At 33.2% G+C, this 25,579-nt stretch overlaps 1 protein-coding gene across 10 annotated transcripts in view; it reads right to left on the bottom strand.

Annotated features, from left to right (window-relative positions):
• EPHA5 (EPH receptor A5) overlaps positions 1-25,579 on the bottom strand; it is a 336,378-nt gene that overhangs the window by 41,785 nt on the left and 269,014 nt on the right. For 8 of the 10 annotated variants that reach the window (XM_053217288.1, XM_027057664.2, XM_027057636.2 and 5 more), the window contains 4 exons: positions 14,340-14,405; positions 5,025-5,092; positions 3,351-3,476; positions 2,188-2,373 (listed from right to left, as the gene is read on the bottom strand). In XM_053217288.1, the coding sequence (XP_053073263.1) occupies positions 2,188-2,373; positions 3,351-3,476; positions 5,025-5,092; positions 14,340-14,405 (446 nt within the window). The remainder of the gene's footprint in view (positions 1-2,187; positions 2,374-3,350; positions 3,477-5,024; positions 5,093-14,339; positions 14,406-25,579) is intronic. The other 2 variants (XM_027057647.2, XM_027057655.2) reach the window with 1 other exon arrangement.

Here is a 25,579-nt window from a genome sequence, read left to right as displayed (position 1 = left end):
CTAGAAGCTATTCTTATCTCTTATCATTGATGAGGAAACTATGGTTCTGAATGTTTAACTAACTTGTGCAAAGTCACATCATTTATGGCAGAACCAAAATTATAATATATGGCTAGATCCATCGTCCATGTTCTTGACCACTATGCAATACTGTCTTCCATAGTAATAATAGCGACCTGGCACTGTTCTAAACATTACATTCATTATCTGAACTCATTCCAGAAGGTTGACTTGCTGTCTAAGAGCTTCACGTTTACCATGGGTAATAAAAATTCATGGCTAGAGTTTATTTGAGGAAGTTAAATTTGGCAGCCGTATTAAGGATGAGATGAAGACATGACATGTATTCAGTATTTGCCTACTATTATTATCATGAATATAATTAATAACTACATTTTATATTAGATAGTATCATTAATGCATAGGAAAATATAATAATCACTTACTATTATAATTCTTGAACCTATAGTATCTGGCACCACATGCTATCACTGATGTCCTTTTAAAGTCCTTTTCCTCAGATAAAATGTGGTCATGTTCAAATCCAGATTTCATTTAATTGAACTGGTGACCATTTTTTTTCCACACTGTATTCTTATTTCAAATATTCCTGCTCATTCATCACTGGGTATAAGTTTTGTAAAATATTTAATTTCTTAGTTACTAAAAAACCATATTTTTCCTTGTTCTCTACCTGTCTTTCTCTCATCCCTGTCTCTCCTCTCATCTCTCTGTAAGAACCTATTTGTTCTGATAAGAATTAAGGATACCCTTGCTCCAGTAATACCCTCTTTGGGTTACTGTCAAGGGGACAATAACGTATGGGCATGTACTCAAATGGAAGAAGAAACACATCTAAATTTTGAAGAAACCCACATGTCTGCAGGTCATTTTATTCTTCTACTACATTCCTCCATGAGAATTTTTACTGGAAGTGTGTATTTCTTTTGAGACACGGGAAAAAAACAATCTCCTAGCAATACAAGCTGATTCAAAAGTTCAGACAATCAACAACACAATAATGTTACTGTGGTCTGTTTTAGGACTTTTAAAGGGATTCTACATTCTCATCTGTGACCTATTGTGAATATATGATTTGGGAATTCACTCGTTATTTACCAGGTAAATATTTTGAGTTGTTTCCTTTGTCTGCGTTGCAAAAAAGTTGTATATTGTTTCTGCTCTGTTTTCCATATTTAAAAATTAAATAAGTGGATATCCAACCCACCTATGTCAATAAGTGACGGAAGTCGATACCCAATCAAATGAAATTACTTAGTAGATTCACAGCATTTATTGAATACATATTGCTGCTATGCATATTTGGCACATATAATTTAAAAATTGATTAATAGCAATGGGAAGGGGAACAAATTATTGAAAGCAAGTCTAAAGAATATTCCCTGATAAAATTCCTAGATGATTTAGAAAGCGGTAAGTAGGGTATGAGGGACAAAGGAAGGAATGAGAGCACATAGACATAGCAAAGACTAAATGAATTTAAATAAAATAAAGACCTTAGTTATGTCACTCGAAAATACTTTATTCGATGGCTGAAAAATTACTGGAACTCTTTATACTGGGAAGCTCGCCACATAACCACATTAATGACACACATACACGTTTAAAAGAGATTTGAAACTCTAGATATTTTTGAGTACAAATTAGATTTTCTTTAAGAAAATAATTAATCTCAAGGAACTTTTCCAGTTGTCTGTGGCTGACTGCTGCTTTCCCTAAAATTATTAAACCACCTATGGTTATAGTAATCCTATTAAATGTTAAACTTCAATGCCTCAATCAAAACATTGAAGTTAATATTTTATTAGGATAAAAAGTGAAGAGTCAGAAGAAAAAGCAATGTTGACACATTTACGGCTCCTTTAATTTGGATACATTTTTCTCTGGCAGTGAATTCATAGTACATGAGTTAATACATATGTTTTGAAAAACTAAATAGAAATTCAGGTTCATTGATGATCAATGACTTTGATAAAACTCTACTAAAATACAGGACAATTAGTATTAATGCCAATGAAATTGTTAATAACATTACTGTGGCTATTTTTCTTTTTATCCTGAAATTAATAATAACCTAATAGAAGAAACCCAGATGTTCATAATACATGCAAACATACACACACACACACACACACACACACACACATAATTTGCTACTGTACTTACTTTTGGTCACAACACCTTCTAAGTGGATGATGTTAGGATGATCAAACTGCCCCATGATACTTGCTTCGCCCAGGAAATCTCGGCGTTGCTTTTCTGTATAGCCTACTTTGAGGGTTTTGATTGCCACAGGTAATTCCCTTTTTCCTGGAAGTTTCAACCGTCCACTACAAACTTCACCAAATTCACCTTGTGATAAAGATGAAAAAAGCCCCACAAACTCATTTCAAATCCTTAATCTATGAATACACTAAAGCCCTATTAAGGTAGAGACAAAACAGAATTGAAATGGGAGTCCAGCTTTGTTATCAGGGTTAAGAAGTGGTGCTTTGGGAAAAATCGTCTACAGGTGATCATTAAACACTCTGGGGGTTATTAGCTTCATTCATCTCACCTACAAAAACCTTAATGAAAACATTAGAAAGAAATTAAATGCAACTGATTGAAAATCACTCGCATCTTCCTTCTGTGTCTACACTAGCAGTGCCTTAATTACTGAGAAGGGAAATGAGAAAAGTTTATGGCAGGACAAAAAGGGAATAATTTCAAGGAAGAGATGACTCATAAATAGAGTATCTGAGTGCATAATTAAAATTATGTAAATAGTTTTGGGCATTACAGATTATATATGGAATGAAAGAAACAGTAGATGATAAAACACTGTACACTTTATAATGTATATAAATATGTATAAAATATACATACTTTTGCTCCTTTATTTATTTATTTAATAAAGAAAACATTTGCTGGTTTAAATATGAGCTCCACAGGGGCGCCTGGGTGGCGCAGTCGGTTAGGCGTCCGACTTCAGCTCAGGTCACGATCTCGCGGTCAGTGAGTTCGAGCCCCGTGTCAGGCTCTGGGCTGATGGCTCAGAGCCTGGAGCCTGTTTCCGATTCTGTGTCTCCCTCTCTCTCTGCCCCTCCCCCGTTCATGCTCTGTCTCTCTCTGTCCCAAAAATAAATAAACGTTAAAAAAAAATTTATAGAAAAAAAAAATATGAGCTCCACAGAGGGAAGCATTAAAATATGATCAATTACCTACCACTTTGAAAGCAAGTCGATTACAAAAGATTAAAAACATTCTTTGTTAGATCAGGACATTGACATATTACATTCTATAATATAAACACAACTTAAAAGTCCAAGTTAAACACACTGTTGTACCTGCTCCAATAACTCTTTCAATGGTGATGCATGAAGCTTCTATCTCCTTGGCAAATTCATGGACAGCTTGATTGGGATCCTCATAGGTGTGTGGATCAATATAAGTTCTTACTCCAGGCAGTTTAACTGGAAACATAAATGTGCATTAAAATATAAGTGCTTGTGATGGATGAATGGAATCACAAACATTATTAACATGCACCTCTGGCTTAAATTCTTAACTCCTAGAAATGGCCAAGCTGTAAGGATAGCCCCTCTTCTGAGTTATAGGAGTCATTTGTACAGCTATGTCACTTACATAATTTTAAGAAATCTGGATTGTTGGCCTGTGCAAGAAATGCATATATGACAACATATTTGAAAAGGCACATCACTGATGTTGAGAGTCAGTGCCTGAGGCAAACTAAGATAATTTTGCTTATTAAACTTGGCAATGAAATGTTAGTGAGTGATTTGTTTCTTTGTTATTCTATTTCACTTAAAATGCCTTCATAGAGGGGCACCTGTGTGGCTCAGTCAGTTGAGCTTCTGACTTCCGCTCAGGTCATGATATCACGGTGTGTGGGTTCAAGCCCCGCGTCGGGCTCTGTGCTGACAGCTAGGAGCCTGGAGCCTGCTTCAGATTCTGTGTCTCCCTCTCTCTCTGCCCCTCCCCTGCTCACACTCTGTGTCTCTCTTTATATCTCTCTCTCTCTCAAATAAATATTTTTAAAAATTAAAAAAAAAATAAAATGCCATCACAGATGGTTACTTTTGGTTTCACAAAAAATAATTTAAAATAATTTTTCTGGAGCTTTGGTCCAGTAAGACTGACACAGAACTAAAAGAAAAGTTCAACTTGTCATACCTCTGTTACTGCATGACTTTATACAAGACTCTAATGTTCTATGAGCTTCAGTTTCATCACATTTAAAGACTACCAATTTCACAGGGTCTTTTTTTTTTTGAGGATAAATACCATTAAATAAGATGGGAACTATGATAATAGACTCAATATTTTGCAGCATGAATTATGGCTTTAATGGCTTTGATTTTTATAGTCACAGGAGAGTGACAAAAACACAAGAAATTCTTCTTGTAATTGACTTAACAAATCAACTAACACTGTACTATTTATTAAAAATGCACATATTAAAATACCATTAATTAGAACTCATTTAGGCTAATCTATAATGCATGTTATAAAAACTTGATTTTCTGCGTTTTTAAAAAGGATAGTCTTTTTCAAATCATCAAATGAAGGTTGTTGCTACCGGATCTGCTCAGGGAAATTCTTGCTATCATGCTAGAGGAAGAAAAAAAAATACTGAGAAATTTTATTCATTTAATCTGATGGTGTTATTGAACCATAGATTTCTACTGACTGCGTTGCAAGAAATTAGAATTGACCTGGAAATTTGGTTTGAAATATAACAGCTTTTTATATTGATTGAAATTTTTTTTAAGTAATTATAATGAAGGTATGCTTTAAAAAATCTAATAAACCATCCAGCTGTTGTCTAGGGTCAACCAGCAGTGCCCCCAAGCCCATATGCTTGACGGAATGTAACCTAACACATTGTTTTAAACAAAATATTTTGGTCAGTTATTACATCTTCTTGTCTGAAAATGAACTGAAATAACAATAAAATCTCTTCTATTTTGTTTTCTTTTGATTTTTCACAATTTGCTTACTGTGCCCATTATGAAAATGCATCTTTTCCTCTTCTGGATCTTGCTTTGCTTTGCTGTAACCACACCGCCTGGAACAGAGTAAGCTACAATTAGCTACATCTCCAAGTGTTGATCACGTGAAGCCCAGAAGCATGGAACTCAACTGAAATGAGTGCAGCCCTGACTGATTTTCACACCGGCAGCGTGTAAAAACACCAGTCCTTTTGGATGAGTCATATTTCCCAAACCAGCGTCTCTCACTCTTGCCCAGATTTCACGGAGAAGTCTGAAGCCATCCAGACCCATTTAAAACAAACAAACAAACAACTCCCCCCAAAACCCTTCTCTTCACCATACACCATAAACCAGACATGTTTCTGTTCTTTTTCATTCTTAAATTTTTTTGTCACCTCAGAAGACTTTTTACAGAATGAATTGCCCAAAATAGTTTCTATTGAATTAGTGTCTTACTCTGTCATTTTTTTTCTCTTGTTTTGGAGTTTTGAAGTAAAGTTGCTTTTCTCCACTCAGTCCACTTAGATCACTACCAAATTTACCATAATCTGCAACTTCTCTCAATTCAGCCCCACTTCCCAAATTTTATTCTCTCCTGTTTTACTCAACTACTTACTAATTTACCAGTCTTTGAAACCTGCTCTTGTTTCTGAAAAAAAAATCTGTGCTTGGAGGTTCACTAATGACAGTCACCTCATGACTTTATCTTAGTTTTTAATTATTCATGATGGACTGAAATCTCTACTCCTTTTGCGATGCTTCTTACTTCTCTCTTCTACCGTTAATCCATTCATTTCCATCCATTTAATTAATACCTCTATTCTGATTTAATTCTTTTGAAAGTTACACTCTTGTCCCTCATAGATTTATTTTACAGGAGTATTCCACTGGCATACAGACTCAATAGGTCTGAAAAATAAATCAGTATATTTCTCTTTACTTTCAATCTTGATCCATTGCCTTCTTTTCCTGTTACTAACATTGGCAAGGCCTTGGCCCCTTTAAGAACAAAGCCATATTCTCCTGTACTTCACAACAAATTAGTTGCCAAATCCCAAGCATTGTATAACGTCAAAGTCTTACAATTCATCTCTTCTTTTTCATTAGGTCTACTGCTTCTTCAATTAAGGCTTTGTTATTTTTCTTTTGGATTGTAGTAAGTGCCTCTGAACAGATGCCCCTGCATTCTGTAACTGTTGTCCTAAATTCTACAAGACATGGCTGTAGCCAGATTACTGTAAATAAGGTACCTTTCTGTGTTGTTAGCTGTCTCCTGCAAAATCTTCCATAAAATAATAAGGTGTGGATTCCTAAATATAGCCCTCATGCATATTTCCTACACTTTCTCTGTTATCTTCAAGTATACTGAACTATCTTCAGGTCTTCAAGATATTTCCCCATGTTTCCATAATGTGCATATGCTGGTTCCTACACCTAGGATGCTGTTCGTAACAATTTTCAGTTATCAAAGTCTAGTTCAATTTTGCCTCCTTCATGCTTTTGTTTCTGATACCCCAACATAATGCCCTATTTCCCAATAGCTTTCTGAACCCAAGAGCTTTCTGTACCCCTCTCACATTGTGATTCCCATTTCAATGCAACATAATCATTTCAATATGTTTCTGGGTCTCTTACTCATTGTCAGTTTCTTGAATGGCAGAAACTAGCATTTACCTATAAATTTCTGCAGTGACCCAGTGTCTGTCTCAGAGTTGGCACCAAAAATATTTGTCACATTGATGAATGGATACATGAATGAATGAATGATATTTTGATTGCATCTACACAATGACAAGTGTTTGGAGAAGAAATATGCTGATGAATACTAAATTGATTTGGTACATGATTAACCATACAACATTAAAACAAGTGACAAAAATGAAAATATTTAAATTACTTTTAGTGAAATTCTAAGGAAGTGAATTTATTCTTCATAAGCTCCATAACAAAATTGAATTTATTAAAAACAAAATTTCCATTTATTTCTACATAAAAAATATACAGCCAAAATGGCAACTGACAAAATATTTTCAATACAAAGTTGGTTGAAAACTACTATGTGATGTAAATGAAGTGTTCAATCAACACATACAAACGAGGACTCTTCCTTGTTTATATATTCCACGTTATTTCTTAAATATGTCTCTTTTTCGATGGAAAAATAAAACCTATTTTATTCTATATCATTTCCTAGTACATAATTACATATGTATTTTACAAAGTAGATAACACAACCCATCTTTGTGTCATTTTTGAAAGAAAAATACAATTATTTTTGTTTTATCATGTTGAAGAACTGGCAATTTACTAATAAAATACAGCTAGTGAAATCTGAAGAAATTTGAAGTAATAACTTAATAGATATGCTGTTCTCAGGTGAGGAAAAATACACAATGGGGATCTGGTGGCTTTTCAAATTTTACTCATAACACTTAGATGGCTGCATTAGTCATCCAAGAGTCCTTAAGACATCTTGAATCAACTTACTGCAGTGAAATGGAGAGAAAAAAAATACATAAAATCATACTAAAATTACATTTTGTGTGAAATTTATTTTAATGCATTGTTCATAATTTTTCTAGATACTGTGTTATTCTTTCAATCTTTAATTCATGTGTCTCTAGAGAGAAGTTACTGTTACTTTTGAAAATCAATGTTCTAACTAAAATTGTGTAAAATCATCCCGAGATTTATGTTATTTAAATAATACTGACAAAAAAAACTTTGTTAGAAGAATTCTAAAGAGACCTGAAAAGTATATGAGTTGTTTCAGTTTACTTTAGAAAACAAACATCCAGTCTACCTTCTACTCTCCTACCTTCAAAAGAAAAAAAAAAAAAAAGAAAAGAGCTTTCAAACCTGTATCGTCAAATAGTCTTTATCATTAAATAAGCCTCATGGATGTTTAAATTGCATGCAGGTTCCTCATTTGAAAATGGAAACAAAACCTTGGATCTCATCTAAAAAGGGATTTGGGAATACCTTGGTGAGGACTGGTTAACATTTTAATACCTAGGGTGAGAGTCAGGAGGGCAATAGAAAGGAGTTATTTTTGACTATGGGCATCTCTGGAGCTCTATAACATATACGGCTGCATGTCACATTAACATATAAAATTAAGTTCTGGAACCCCCCAAAGCATCATTAAAACAAGCCTCAACAAGATACAGCAAGTAAAAGTGCAGCTGGCAGATACTGGCACCAAGCAGCGGCTCAGCCTCACTAACAAAGCATTGCAGGACGCCTGTTCATTCAGCATCATCGTCTGTACCTGCTCCAGATGCATAATTTTAACCCATCAGACAAACAGTCAACAAATATGCCATTCTGTACATAAATTATGCCTCCTACCTTCTGGAACTGATTTTTTTTTTCTGAGTGGAAAAGAAACTGTTTCTTCATTTTGCTCCATATCACAATTTTAATGAGCTTTGATATCATTGTACTAAAATTATCTTTAGTGTTTCTAGTTAGAGGAATCATCTTGTAGTCATTTATACTTATTTTCTCCTAGAGAACAATATCACCTTATTGTTTAGTAGTAGAGGTGGGCATGAGAAATCATATTAAATGTAGGTGTAATTCATAATCATTAATTAATATTTATTAAAAAGTCCTAGCGAGACAGTTAATAGGTAAATATAACAATGACTTTATAGGTCATTTAGAAATCAGTCTATTTTCTCCCATACTTACCCTAAGAATTTGGGTAATGCATCCTTGATGATGTTAATTCTGATCTTAGAAATTTGGCCCCAACCATGACATCTAAATTTGGATATCTGAGATTTCCATAATACATGAAAGAGTAAGCAATAATCTTTATGTATGTATGTATGTATGCATGTGCCAATGAGTAATTTGGTTCTTGGATGGAAATTAAGAATTTGATGATAAATTAGAGGTATGAATATCAAGCCCTCCTGAGTCCCAAGCAATGCAGAGAATCAGTAATTTATTAAATGGCACCTTTATGGCCAATGAGGAAAGATGAGTGAATGCAAGAGCCAAGGGAGATCATAGATCCTTGTTCAACTATAGCTTCCACAGAATCAGAGTTTTCCATTACTTTTGCCTACAGATAAACACTGAAAAATCACTTTTTTTCCCCACTGAATTCTAAATTAGGTGGGGAGGGGTGCAATGATGGGAGAAAAAATAGTTCTGCAGTTTGATTTCTTTAAAAGAGTGAGCATATGCAGTCCCTAGCTCAGAAACGGAAACTCTGATCTTGTTCCTCTATTTTCCAGATTGATTAAGAAATGCTTTACCTATATTTTAAAGGAAAAATATTCTTAAGGCAACAAATTGTAGCATACACAGAGGCAGTATGTTTTGCTTACAGAAAATAAAATCTCCTTGTAATTTAAATCTCTTTAAAAACTGCATTTCTCCATATATGCACACTTTCTTATTCATACATAATAGTGACCTCAACCAACATGTAATGTGTAAGACTTTTATTGCTGGAATCTTAAAAAGCATAAGTTACATATTTTGAGGAAATAGTCTGACTTTTTCACTTCAGGATTCTCTCCAACTGAACAAAAGTAGTTTTAATAAAAGCTCAGCTAATTCAGCCTCATAAAATAAAGAGGTATATAAACATGAGTTTATTAATATATCTAATGAATAATGGAAATAGGTTAGGTTTTGTTTTTTGGGACAACATTCTTCAATAAGAATGTGAATTGAAAATGTAGTGAAATGTGACTTTGGATATTTAGGCTGTATTGCTGGCAGGATCTTGACTCTCATTCATATAGTTCACATTGGTGTATTAGAGTACTGTGATTTTTGAGTTCCTTAAAGATAGATTTCAGTTATACAAACAGTGCAAGTGATCCATTATTGTTTACTGAAAATTCTCAAACACACTTTTCGAGAGACACGGTACTCAGTTGAAAATCACACTTTCCTTGGGATATGGGAAAGGAATGATGATACCACACAAAATAAGGACCTAGCTTGCGAGGTCCCATCTCACATTCTATCAAGATACTAACCACTCTGTGATTAAAGTCAGTATGAGACACTAACTTATTTCTTATTTTATGCCTTACATACCATGTGTAATTTCTACATTTTAAAAGACAAAGAAAAAAGAATACCTTGGAAATTACACATTCCAAAATAGTATAGTACCTATGAATTTGTAAACTTTTCGTGAAGGAACTCTTCAAATCATTTTAGAATTAACAATATGAAGACTTGTACAATTTCAAATACCTCAAAAAACTCAAAGACGAATTACAGACTTTTCAATATTGAGTTGAATTTTAATTGACTTAGAATTTTGATATAAAAACACATTTCATAAAGTATGACATGTGAAGACTGTCTCCCTGTTTTCAGTAAATTTTGTTCTAATGTGAGAGTAAGTAATATCTCTTAATTTTTAAACTATTTCATGGGTATGACCACTGAATTTCTCAATTAGAGTAGGCCCACTGAGTAACCACTATCGCCTGCGGTTCTACAAGTATTATAAAAGGGATTTTGGAACAGTTCAGAGTTGTATTTTACATAGGAAGCCTTCAAATGGAATTGGATATTTTATATATATATATATATATATATATATATATATATATATATATAGTAAGCAAGACTCACATCTGCCTTCTATGAGCACTTTAAATGAGGGTCTAGAATTAGAAGGCATAATTTTGTTTTCTGTCTCTTTCCTAAATCTATAAAATGGGATAGTATTTCCACATTCCTCCCTGGCAGAAATGTTGTGAAGACGAATGAAATAATCTCTGTTGCACGTATATGAAAATAAAAATTTGTTTACTTCAAATTTTAAGAAACTTTCACTTAATATAAAGAAAAATAGTTTATTGAAACATTAAGACAATGATCCAATGTAATTTTGTGATCTTTTTGGTCAGAGAAATTTGTTTTGGTTTTGGTCTTAATCTCTGCATTATGAGAGAAGCTAAAGTTTTCCCCTCATATCTGATTAATAATATTTAAAAAACTCTTTAAAAATGACACTGATATCCTAAAAAAAAAGCACAGGATAGGTAAATGAACATTTAATACTTTGTTTTTGGAATATAAAACTCCATTTCTCTTGCCACATGAACACTTCAGAAAAAATAGTAAGTGGTATACGAAAACACTTGAAAAGCATGAAAACTAATGAATGAAGAAAATAGTCTAGCGTATGTTTGAATTTAAGAAACACAAGAAAAGGCTATTTTGGGACCATGAGATCTTTCAGATGGACTTAAAAAAATATTATGCTATAAACATATTTTGCTGTTTGTAAACACAAACACAAATGAATATTAAGGGATAAATTATAATACTATTCTAGAAATTACATACATTAACATCTTACTTGCACTAAAAACCAATTTGTTCAACATTGGGTATTTGTAAAAATAGATTTTTTTGAGAAGTAAAATAATAGAATCTCACACCAGCTATGATGGCATATAGTCAAAGATCAAAGCTAAAAATGTAGGCAATATTGGGCATGGTGTAACTAAAATTTAGGCATCAGGTTTCATTCAGAAATATTACAGAAATATCTTCTATCAGTGGGTAGAGAAATATTACAGAAATATCTTCTATCATTGGATAGATTTAAGTCAATGAAGAAAGAGTATTTGAAATATTAACATTATTATATATCTGTACAGATTTCATAACAAGTGGGCAAGTAGAGTGATGAAAAATACTTTGAGATCAAAGGTGGCAACATCGAATTATCAATGTCATTTTATAAATGACACATCATGTATTTGAAATACATTTGGTTTTCTAATGGAAGATAGAGCAAAGCTCAGAACTCTGGAGCACTGAGGAAGTTTTAATATAGTTGAACTGTAGAACCAAAGACCTAAATCAATGTCTTCAAAATTATGCTTCTCAGATTCTGAGATTTCCAAAAGGTATATCAAGGTACCTTTAAAAGCCAGTAAATTTACAGTGGGCAATTTTAATGTACATGCGTTGCATTATATTAAGGTCAAAACCAACCACACATGAGTGGTCTTTCCAGGAATGAAAAACAGTGACATTCCAATATCCCCAAATGTCTAACAACCTTTGTTCTGTAATTGTAAATATGTCTATTCACAAATGATGATGATAGAGACTTTCCTTTGAAAATTTTTATGACTTATACTGATATGATTATACATATGAAATTAGGTGATAAGATTTCAGTCAAGATTTTTCAGTATTTTACTGACTCTACTAGGAAAATTATTCTTCTCAGCCTTTAATTTCCATTATAAAAGATTGTTTTCTCATCAATGCTTTAATCTAAACAAATACTATCTTTAACTGAAACTTCTTAGTGACTTAAAATTCAATTATAAAATGGAGTTTCAGAAAGCTGTTTAACAATAAACATATTTGAAGCTTCCATTCTTTTCCAGTAGTAATTTTGGACAACTCTCTTACAGTCTAATTATATAAGATAAATTATGTTTGTTTCTTTGCTTTATTTTGTTTCATTTCACTAAGAATGTATTAAAAACATTCTGGATCTTTCATATATTTTTCCACAAAAACTGTTGGCATTTTATTAAGTATCTAAGCATATTTGTGGCTAAATCATTCATTCATTCATTCATTCAGCGTACGCACACATACATACACACATAAATATACATACACACACAAATCCCTCACTGCCTCCACAACTGCTAGCATTATTTGAAAAAAAATATTAGAAAAATGATTGTGTTATCTTAGGGTTTTTTGTGAAGGAAGCATTCTGCCTTTCCACTTTTCCTTAAATCAAGCATTTAAGATCTAGCTAAAGTTTGTTTTTGCCAATACTTCTAAGTCATGTCTTCATGAATGTTCATACTCTCATTATCTTTGAGATTTACTTCAAGGTAGGCCTGGATTTTGATCTTTTTTTCCAAGATGTAAAATCTGCCTATTCTGCATCAGTGATGATTTATCTCTTATGACAATTCTACTTAAGACTCAAGTAGCTTGAACAATTCAGCAACCATTTTTGTTTGTTTGTTTTAGCTTTTCATACAGCAGTTAAAAAAAAATCACAGTGTAAAGCCATATTTATGTTATACTTTAGCCATTGCCAGATTTCAGGAATTTGTGGTTTGTCATCAAAGCCCCATGATCATAAAAGAATTTGTGGAGTAAATGAAATCATGTGGAATAAATCTCTGCTTTCATATTAACCTCAAAATTTTCCTTCAAATACACAATTTTCAAAAGGTTGAGAAAAAGATCTCTGATTTTTGGCAACCTGCTTGTAACTTTCTCCTGTTCTCAGAAGATCACTGATATCCACTCCACCATTTCTCACATGTACACACACATGCATACATATTCACACCAGTTTTTGTAATCAACAAAAATTAATTTACACCTAGAGAATACAAGTTACAATTTACAGTACCCCAAGGAAGCCCTATACTTCTCTAAAATGCATTTCAGAATATCTTTTCCCAGCAAGTTTTACCTACAGATAAGAGCTCAATACAGTAGTACAGCGATGTAGAATCTTTAATCTGGGAAGAAATTATCTACATTATTTCACTTTTAACATGATAGCACACTATTGTGCAGGAGTCCCTCTAAATCTGTGAATAGAGCTCTCTGATCTTTTGGCCTAGCCTATAGTTTTATAGCTATAACCCAGATATATATTTAGGATTTGCATTTGTAAGTAATTAAGACTAGCCCTTTGGACCCTGATCTCCAATATGTGCATATTTTTTATTTCACCGGTATCAAATTAGAAATATCACTTCAAATATCTGAAATTATTCACGCTTAAAATATTAAAAAACATTTAAAATTACATGTGGCTCTGTTCTCCAATGCCACATATATCCACAATGATTACAAAAAAAAAAAAAATTCCAGTTAAGTTATGGTCGTTCCATGGTTCTTAGGGAGAAATGGTGATTTGAAGTAGCATTTCATCAAAAGGTAGCATTCCATTTCCATATATGATATGATTTTCATCTTAATGGAACAACAAACACACAAACATGTTAAATGTGAAACAGATGCTACAATCTACAATCTTACAGCTTCTGGTTTAAATCAGGACCACAGTAAAAGCTTTGGAAAAGAAGTATGAATGCTTGAGATAAGGATGATGTGCTCTATGTATATTTTATTGACAATTATCCCCTGTGAAATCACTTGTTAAGATTCCCCTTTGGAAATTGGTTTCCATCTACTCTCCTTTTAGGCATACCTGGCGCACTAACTGTTAAAATGTACACAAATGGAGAAAAAAAAAAAAGGAATGCTGACGATAATACATAGAGGTGGGACATTACATAGGAGTGAAAGCGGGAGGGGAACACTAACCATATTAGGCTTGGATGGGCAACAGCGCACAGGGAAGAAGCCCTTCCACAGCCACATTCGCAGCAACTGAAAAGCAAACAAGAGAGCCCAAGATAAGGAAGAGATCCCACTCCCTCAGTATAGCATAAAGACACTATGAATTTAGACAGGTGTCAGCTTTGCTTTTCAAAAGCAAAATCCCTAAATGCATTACAATGAAACTTCTTCCACAATGCCTTTCAAATTAAAAAGCATTTTATGGATTTAAGAAATACAGAGCTATATTAAATAGTTATTTTTATTTTTCTTAAAATGCTTATTCAGTAGGAAATATGAGCCAATGTATTTGATTATGCAATTAATATAGACATACAAATAAAAATGTAAGCCCACTTAAATATATCTTTCCTCAGGAATTCCTGCAAAATTTATATTCAGAAGACATGCTAAATTGTCCTTTAAATACATGTTTGCATAGAACCTATAAATTTAGGAGGGAGAGTAATGTCCTGTCCATTTGACCCACTGATTTCTTATGCCAGTGGCATTATTTATCACAGCTTATCAAGATGTTATGCTTACATGACTTCTCCAATCACCTATGGAAGGCTACCAATTTAAATTTACATATTCAGGTTTAAAAAATGCATCTCCAAATATATATTTGTAGAGCTATTGCTATATTAAAAAAAGCAAACTACATATAATACATGCACTTTTCTGGATACTGCAACATTCAAGATTCTTTCAAATTTTTCACATATTCATAAAAAATCCAGAAAATACCAAGTAAATTATTTTATAAAATGCACTTTGTTGTTAGAAACCACATAAACTGATCACAGGATATAACATAGAATTTATTTAGTGCTTCAATGCATTCATTTGTCTATATATTTTGTGAATAGCATTCATAGTGATTTCAAGAGAACTGAGAAATGAGCTCAGCAATGATACCATAAACCAGCAGGCCAAGGGTTTTTTTTTCTAAAATCTGTCTGTTTTGAACTTTAATTACTTGAAATGCATCTACTCTATTTTATAACAAATAAAGAGAAGAAAATAAAATATAAACATACAACAAATTTGGAAATGCTAACAAAGGTAGGCAAATATTTCCAAATTAAATTTCAATGGGTCTTTTTCAAAGGAAAAGTAGGCAATGTTTTATATATATATTTTTTTCTTTTTTTTCTGGAAAACTGATGATGTTTTAATTTTTAGGACTAGTAATTGTCTGGAAATTTGACTGTCACTAAAGTGAAATCCTAGTAAATAAAAATGTTTCCTGTGACATTTACTTCCTATTTGACTATTTATTGTAATACATTTTTTAAAATATGCCAAAACTTATTTCACTGTGGAGATAATGAAATACAAAGTTACAGGATATCAAAATACTGAAATACTTAAAGATTAGGTAAAACATCTGTGAAATACTTTGGCAGATCTTGATATATTTCTTTGTAATTCCATTTATTTCATAAATATCTTAAACACTGATCTCTTCTATAAATTAATCTTCCTAATGTTTCTTTTTATATTAGCACTCAGATTATGGGTTGGTAAACTACAGCCCATGAACCAAAACTAGCCCCCCACTTATTTTTGTAAATGCAGTGTTGTTAGAACACTGCCACACTCTACTTGTTATTTGTGGCTTGTTTAATGTTGTTCTGACATAGTTGAGTAGTTATGATGGACAATGTACGGTCTGCAAAGGCTAAAACACTTACTACCTGTCCTTAAAGAATGTTTGACTTCTTTTCTTAGACTATCAGTTTCCTAAGATGAGGAGGATTCTTTAATCGTTTTATTTCTTCACAGTTTAAACGAAATGAATGACATCCGCAAGTAGTCAGTGCTTTACTGTAACTGATATTAACAATGGCACAATTATTTAAATTTACTGATAGCTATGAATGTGGAAAGTTTGCATGTATGTGTTAATTTCAAACAACACATTTTCAACTCCATCAGTAATAAATAATAATTGTTGACAAATGTATCTATTTCTCAGTGATTAATAAAAAAGGATGATGTCATCTCCTGATAAAGTACAAACATACTTCTAGTTCAGGGTACACTGTTTATAAACTCATGTAGAATTGTGTTTAGGAAGGTGATAACTTCACTATGGTTGGCCATTACCTATTAGGATTTCATAGTCAGCCAGTGTTCTGAAACTCCAAAAACACACGAATGATTCTAAAAATAATATTTTTTCAGTCCTCTTAATTTGAAAATTATAATAAGATTTTTTCTTATAGTTTAATACATACACACACACACACACACATACACATGCAATTCGCAGTAACACCAAATCCATGAAGAACTTAAACCACCATACTTAGCGCTAAGATTTTAAAGTTTTAATAAACTTTAATCAAAAATATGAAATCATGTAAAATCAAACACTTGTGCTACTGCTTTTATCTGAGTCATTGCTTTAGATTTGCACTGATAGTGTCTTTGACTTGTTTTAAGTGGCATAAATAAATTACCTTGGACAAATTAGTTAACCTCTTTGTGTTTCAGTTGACAGCTATAAAATAGAAATCATAATGGATCCTATCTCAAAGGTTTTTTAAAAATGAAGTGAGAATAGATAAATTCACTTAGATCAATATCTGGCATATCATGCATTTTGGGAGAAGAGTGGTAGCTTATTCCTCTTCGTAATATCATACTTAGAGTGATAAACTAGATACTTATTATCTCAGATGAATTAGCTTTTTGATGATCCATATAATATCATCATACTAAGTATTTCCATTTACAATGTAACTAAATAGCTAATTATATTCAGACCGATTCATATAAATACAAAATGGTCAATGTAATTTTTTTTGGAAAAACTCAGTTCTACAAAATATATTTTGTAAGGATTTAGTGATCACAGCACCCTATGTATTATTCTGTTATCAAGAAGATTAAAACTGAAGTTCCTTTTCTATGAATATCTGAAGCAGTATAGCCACCCCCCCCCCCACGTAAATGTTTTAAAATAAAGTCTGAGGATGCTGTCACAGTAACACCTCAGCACCAGATGGTATACGTGTTCTTTCCTTAATCAATACATACTTGAAGTACAGGTTGAAAATGCTTACAAGCCTCAGAGATAATTTAGAAATAGAAACCAAAATGTGCTAGAAATAGCAGCCAATCTAATTTATGTGAGCTATGGTTCAACATAGCACATCTGCATTCTCATCAGTTTTTAGCACCTGGAAGTCTGTAAGTAACGGCACGCAGCTATAACAAGTTTTATCCAAGTTTAAAATAGTTTAGCTCTCCCAGGCTTATAATGAAAAACTGCTGGTCTTTGTTTTAACAAGATATTTCGATTTGTCCTTCGGAAGATTAAAATATGATAACAGAAGCTCTCCAGACCCAAAAAAGATTCAAATGAAATTATTTTAGCCAGGACTTACACAGAGTTGATCAATACATGCACGAAGTGTGTCAGTGTAAGTAAGATAACCTCCCTCCTACCAAAGCAAGGTGATTATAACTCTAGGGAAGAAATTCTCAAAGATACTAGATCAGAGAACCAAGACTACAGGCTATGGATAAATGATTTAAATTCTTAAACAAGAGATCATACAAGCAGAAAAGAAAAACACTAAGATCTTAATAGATGAATGAGAGAAAAGCAGGAAGAGTAATTTCACAAAACAAGTACTTTAATCAGGTAACAAATATTTTCAGTTTACTGATAAAAAAACTTAAAAAGGGTAAGAAAACCAAAAGGTTCTGTAGTTTCCCCATTTATAAATAACTTATGTTCTTTTTTTTAGAATTTATTTTTATGTTTATTTAATTTTGAGAGAGAGAGACAGAGTGCAAGCAGGGGAAGGACAGAGAGAAAGAGACAGAATCAGAAGCAGGCTCCAGGCTCTGAGCCATCAGCACAGAGCCTGATGTGGGACTCAAACTCATAGACTGCAAGGTCATGACCTGAGCCCAAGTCGAATGCTTAACCAACTGAGCCACCCAGCCACCCCTGTGGTTTCCCCATTTAAAATAAAACAACAACAACAGATGGTACTCAGTGGTAGAGAAAACAGAGTGGCGCTTAGGCCACCCTGAAAAGTGAACCAATCCTTTAGGAAACAATCCTCCAAAACCTATCAAAGAGCAAGACACCACTGTATAGCAAAAGAATGAAGATTATGGCGTTTGTAGTCAAACTAGGGGCAGTCCTGGATGTATCCATTACTATACATATAGTCTGGGTAAACCAGGCATTGATGTAAATGAGATAATAGTGGAGACTCTACGACAAGGCAGTTTTGAAGAATGAGTTTCATAATCCAGTGTGAGGCTCTTCACATTGTCCCAGATTCAAAGTGACTGCTTTGAAGTTTTAAAACTGACAATATTATAATAATCTGGTCCTGGGGCAAAGAATGAGGTACAGAAAATATACATGAGTCTGGGTATATTAAAGGAACTAAATAGCTAATGAATATTTTGAAATAAACAAATTATATTTGTGGAATCTATGATGTGATGAAAATCAATAAGGTATATATAATATTTAATTAGTGTGTAGAGAAATAAAGTGGTAACAAGTATTTTTTTAAGAGCTATTGTTGGAGTGTTACATTAATTAGCATTATGGGGCGATTTTAATTTTCTCTGCAGTTTTTGGGGGTTATTTCATTTTATAATTTTAAGAAAATGATACAAATTATTTAAACAATTCCAATTATGATGTTTATCACAATATGCTGTCATTTACACTCTATCAGTTTTTAAATGATGAAAATAATTTAGATGTGTAACAAATATTTAAAACAGAAGAGCTGAGGAAATTGTTCACTGATAGTTAACACTGACAATGTTAATTGTCTTCCAGATTTAAAAAAATCTTGTAATGCTGTATCTTTTGCATCTGTGTCTTAATTCCCTGCCCTCTTTTAAGACTTAGTACTGATTTCCGGTTGAAGCCAGGCTAAAACTCCGCAGAAATCTTTTGCAAAACCTGAGCGAGGGATAAAAAGCATAATTATAATGTATGTGGCTCCCAAACTCTACTCTTCATTCTCCATGCTTCTGGCACAAAAGCATAAAATTATTCCACCCTGAAAAGAAGGTAATGCAAAATGGTTATAAAGAACTTTTTTTTAAATTTATTTTTTTTTAAATTGTGATTTTGAGTTACTCTGAGGGGAACACCACATCTAATACATATGTTGGGATTTATGTGTGCCATTCAATCACTATTTCCAAGTCGTAGTCTAGACAAATTAGAAAAAGATATAGTTATATGCCGTAATTTTTCAATCTTTTTTCTAGTTCTCTGCTTTATTCTCATTCTAGAGCTTCTTATCCTTCAGCAAAGGTTACAGGTGCCTCCCTATTATCCCCTGGGATGCTTTACTAACAATAGTCCTGCCTAAGTACAAGTCCCTGGTAGGTGGGTTTAAAACATTAGTGGGGAAAAAAAATAAGAGAAACATCAGTGTATCTCTTAGTCTTACCTAATCAAGTTCCAAGCATTCTCATATCTTTCTGTGAAATAATAAGAAACATATATGGTATCTGCTTCTCAGTTTCTGACACAGAATTCCTAATCCTTGTATATAGGGGTACTAAGAGAATCTTTTTTTCTAACATTTATCTTTGACCCCAGTTCCTGGCACAGAGCTCCTAAAATTCTTGTAATTTCCTAAGTGATAAGAGCACTAGGAGCATTTCTCATTCTATATTTGGTCTTTGACCTTGGTTCTTAACACAAAGCTCTTAAATCTCTAGGAATTTCCTGGGTGATAAAAATTTCTTTTGTACTAATGAGGTAGCTCTTGGTGGTTTCCTAGATGGAGGGTGGTCACCAGAAACACCTAGGTCATGATTAGAAGTATGGAATTTTCAGGGACACCTGGGTGGCTCAGTTGGTTAAGCATCTGACTCTTGATTGCTCAGATCATGATCTGACAGTTTTGAGATAAAACTCCACACTGGGCTCTGTGCCTGCTTGGAGCCTGGTTCAGATTCTCTGTCTCTCTTTCTCTCTCTCTCTCCACCCCTCTCTGCTGCTCACACACAGGTGCTTTCTCTCTCTCTCAGAAAAAAATTAAAAATAGTTAGAAGTATGGAATTTTCAGTTACACCCCTCACTCTCCAGAGAGGGGAAAAGGGCTAGAAAAGGAGTTAGTGATCAATCATGCCTACATCATGAAGCCTCCATAGAAATCCCAAGTCCAGAGTCCAGAGAGCTTCTCATTTGCTGAACACATCCATGTACTAGGAGGGTGATTTACCTCGACTCCATGGGCTAGAAGCTTTTGCACTTAGGACTCTTCCAGACCTTGTCCTATGTTTCTCTTCAACTGGCTACTCATCTTAAAACTTAAAAGTTTTTGTGGAGAACCCTGCTATAACCTTTCTTTCTTTCTCCACAAATAGCCTGTTAACAGGTTAAAAAAAATCTGATCAATTAATTCACAATAAATTACATACCACATTTAAAATGCCTCCATATGGGTCAAGCCCTTACTGTAGCAAAATATAGCAAATTCTGTTCCAAAGTATTAAAGGATAGGTGCCATAACATTACTCAATGACCCAAACTCTACTATTAGTCAATTAGTCAAAGACACGTATAAAATAGAGATAAAATCATATAAGTGACTAAGGTAAAGTTTACATAATTATACATACGTCAAAGATTTATAAAATAAAGACAAATCGCCAAACTCTACCAATCTAAATGTGCCATATGCAGCCATCCCTCAAGGATAAAAGTCACAAAAGCAAACAAACAAAAACCTACTGACTTTAACTTTGGAATCAGGAACTCTTTTTATTTCTTTCTCTGAAAATGACTATTAGGACCTAGAAGGAAAGCTTGATGTGAGTTATCTTTAGACAACATTTCAGTTGATCTATTTTCCCAAGGTATATTTTAATTAAGATTTCTATATTTCTTTTAATCATTCTCATAGGCCAAATATCATTACAAAACAGGTTCTTTTTCCATGAATGCCACAGGTAAAGCCACTGATGCAAATAGAAAATGTTATTGAACATGTTAGATTCAGTCTGCTTATTCCAGGATATATTTAGGAAATCAAAATGAATTTTACCAAATATTAACCACCTTTGTAAATTTTTTTGCTGCAAGAGTGGACACAATAATTCTCCTTATTAGCAAACATTTACTAACAATCTATGTGCTGTGCTTTAAGAATAAGAAATTATATAAAAACAACTTTGAAACCACATTATGCAATAATTCTATACCTAGCCACAGATTAGAGCAACAGGTGATATTTAAACCAACTAACAAACAAAAACCAATGCCCAGGCCTCACCCTAGAACAATTAAGTCAAAATATTGTAGCTTGGTTGTGGGACCCAGGTATCATTATTTTTCAAAAGCTGTCAGTGGATTCTAAATTTCCTCCAGATTGACACCGCTGATCCAATAGGTACTCAATAAATACTTCTTATATTGAATGTTGTGTCTTATAATAGTCTTGGGGGAATTTGCCTAATGAATACAAAAGGAAAGGTTTTTAATTAGCATATTAATGGTCTGCTGTTAATAAAAACTTCTGAAGTGTCTAGAGATGCCTAAAAACAATTTGTTCTCTGGTAAGTACTTTAAATAATTCTCCAGAAATCTGTAACCATACAACCATGTAAACCATGAAGACTGGTTTGTTAAGCAACTGTAAATTTCATTGTATTCTCTACCTTTTTAAACCACAAGTTTTTTTTTCCCTAACATTTATCCTTACACGTTTAATTGTTAAGTTTAATGTTTAACGACAGATTCTTTTGAACTTCTATATTTCTATATTAGCTACTTGGATTAAATAGTAGTCATAATATCTCAAAAATAGCAACACTATAAAATTATCTGTATTCAGCTTCTCTATTTCTCCCTTGTGTCTATTGGACCACAGACTTACATATAGTTATATGAAAGCAAACTCAGTTTTGCCACAGATTTGTCAGAAGAGCTTACAAGAAGTGGATATCTTGATATAAAAGATTTTCTTTGAACTGTTACTGAACTGGAGTAAACCAGAACCACATCTATATTTAGTTACATAATTTTACATGTTACATAGACATATATATCATATTTGTATAAAAGAAAGCTCATGCCTTTAATGAAGCAGGAAGAATGGAGATCAGGATAGGGAGGGTCACAGGTAGAGGCTGTGAAGGCCTTGTAGATGTCTAGGGAGTCACAGTAAACTGAACACGCTATGTGCATTCATTCTTATATGCCTTCCTTAATGCTCACTATCAACAAACTCAAAACTCCTCTTCATCCTTCAGGTCCAGCTTAAATTTACCATTTCTGTAACAATACTTCTGTATTCATCAAGGAGAAAATAACCATACCCTCTATTTATTCTTGTACCAATTGTTAAAAATACAATACTAACCGTTACATTGAAATGACATGTGTGACTATTCAACTGCCCATGCTATGAAAGTAGGAAGCATATCAAAGACTCAAATCCCATTAAAAAAGCAAACCCTACAGGTCACCAAGGTCAGACAAATCTACTTTGGTGAGCCATAACAAAAAGAGGTTACAGGATCAATCAAGCACTTATGCAAAAGGTGCGATATTTTGAACAGAAAAATCACATTTCATCTTTTGATACATCGCTTAAATGTTTTTATATTACTCAAATTTGAAGATTAGATGTCCCTACTATATTGTTGTACACTTATGTGTATACATTTATATATGACATATGTATTTACATATACATGAACATATGTAGAAATATATATATATATATATATATATATATATATATGTAAGCTATAATTTAGATATGGTCAATAAAACAGTAATGTCTTTTTACTATATTTGGGCTACATACTTTTATCAACTATCTGTGATGTTTTGGTTTTAATTTTGAAGCCGGTATCCATCTTGTCAGCTCTTGTCAGATGGAAAAATGTACATTATAAATCATATCACCCTAGGCATGGCCCAAATGGCTAAAGAACATGTAGGCTGAGGCTCAAGGGAAAGGAATGCTTGCTTATTATTCAAAGAAAGTGTAGGATAAGTAGTTAATCAGCACTATCCTAAAGAGAGATAGAGATATAGATAATGATATATATAATGATAATGATATATATAGTGATATATAATGATATATAATATATAATGATATATAATAAATATATAATATATAATATATAATATATAATATATAATATATAATATAATATATAATGAAGTCTCTAACAGGAAGAATAAATATTTTCTTTCTTTCTTTCTTTCTTTCTTTCTTTCTTTCTTTCTTTCTTTCTTTCCTTTCTTTGATTTCAAGTCTCTTGATATGGAAAAGACCTCTGGCAAGCAGAAGTGTGGCCAGAACACCTGTTAACATGACCTCCTGGACTTCTGGTAAATGGTGTCCACCTTTTCGAAAGACCCCTGCCCCAAATTTTGCCCCTAAAATCCTCACTTGCAAGCCATCAGGGAGTGTGAGACTTTTAAGGACAAGGTTCCTATTCTCCTATGTAGTACCACACCAATAAATCACCTTTTTTCACTGCAGAAGCTTGGTGTCACTCTTTATTGGCTTGCTGTGCATTTGATAGACAAACTCTCAATCAGTCCAGTTATATATAATCTGCTGAAAACTCAACTTTCTCATCAAGTAGCAAATAGGAAATAGAACCTGGTATGCATTGCATAGGTAGGGGACAAACTATAAATTTTGACATCTGACCTCAAAAATCAGCAAACAGGTAGGGAAAGGAAAAGTTTGATATTAAGAACCACTAAAAATGCAAAAAAAAATTTTTTTCACCTTTGTCTCAATTTCACTCCCCCCCTCTTTTTTTTTTCTTTCCTATATCCCTGTTTTCTGGCATTGGAAAGACATATCATTTCTTAACTTGTCTGATAAAACAAAATTCTTCTTAAACATTTTCTATCCTCTCACTGCAAAAGTACATGGTTTCTTTCATTAACCTATAAAATTCAAAGTGTTACTGATTTTAAATAGTTATTTATCTGATCACTTACTAAAAGCAATTCACAGTATATTCATGGCTGCACTCCTTAAATTTTTCACTCCTTTTTAATTTTTCTTCATTGTTGAACACTCAGCTTATAAAAAGACCTGTACTACTATTTAGTAAAATGTGTAAGTGAGAGACTGAATGTACAAAGGGACAATGGTTAGACCAAAAAAAAACAAAAAACAAAAAACAAAAAAACCAAACAGAACTCTGATGCCAGACCTGCAGCAACCAGTCTAGAAGGCCAAACCACAAGCTCTGTAGCAACTGACCTGAGTGGTCAATTAGTCAGACTTTATCAATAAATGCCAGCTTCACTAACTTTTGTCCATTCTAAGTAGAAGACACCAAACATGCCCCCACAAGCAATCCCACAGGATGTTCCGCTTCTAGTTAGCCCACCTCCAGCTATCCCATGCCAATAGCCTCCAAACAGGGAAAAACTGAAGCCTTCCCTTCTCTTCATTTTAAAGTTTTACACTCCACTGCCTGCCGTTGGGTTTCTGCCAGATGCAAGTGATGGTGGCTGATTCCCTTGCTATAGCAACTTCTTAATAAATAGCCTTTGCTTGTTCTCATTTGGGCTTTTTTTTTTGTTTATTTCCACAGATGAGATAACTTTACTAGTTCAATACAGGAAAATTGCATAGATTTATCCTCACAATCAACTGGCATCTTAGTTCTGTTCTGGCACAATAATAATGTTGATACACAAAATACTGAATCATGTTGCTTTCTCCTACAGGATGATGCCGTCACTGGGCAAACATCAATTACCTCCATTTATAGAAGCCGAAAGATACTGTGAGCTCCTTCCACTGAGCTTTTCCCTCCCAGTCATTTCATTGTTGAAACAGGTCTATCTGTAAAGCCTCTTTGAGAAGAGTATATGACTCTTATGACTAACCTGCTTGTGCTTAGCTACTTTAGGTTTTAATTTATTTTGAGAGAAGTAGAGAGGAAAAACTAAGAACGGATAAAGTTGCAAAAAAGTGATGCTAATTTTGCCAGCTTAAAAAAATATTTTAAGCATAGTAACATTTGTTTTAAACAGCCATTTGTCTTAATGTAGAATAATTTCAATTAAAAATGAGTGGGTCAAAAAAGAAGATATTAATCAAAGAAATAAGCCACTATGTAAGTTCTGACCTATTTAGCTCCCTCCATTATGGCTGTTGAATTTTTTTTCAGAGTTGAATCATTTACAGCAGCATTAAATTTATAAGGTAGAGGAGTTA

Source organism: Acinonyx jubatus, chromosome B1 (genome assembly GCF_027475565.1).
Source record: "Acinonyx jubatus isolate Ajub_Pintada_27869175 chromosome B1, VMU_Ajub_asm_v1.0, whole genome shotgun sequence".
Lineage (NCBI taxonomy): Eukaryota > Metazoa > Chordata > Mammalia > Carnivora > Felidae > Acinonyx > Acinonyx jubatus.
This window is presented reverse-complemented; position numbering and strand designations above follow the sequence as displayed.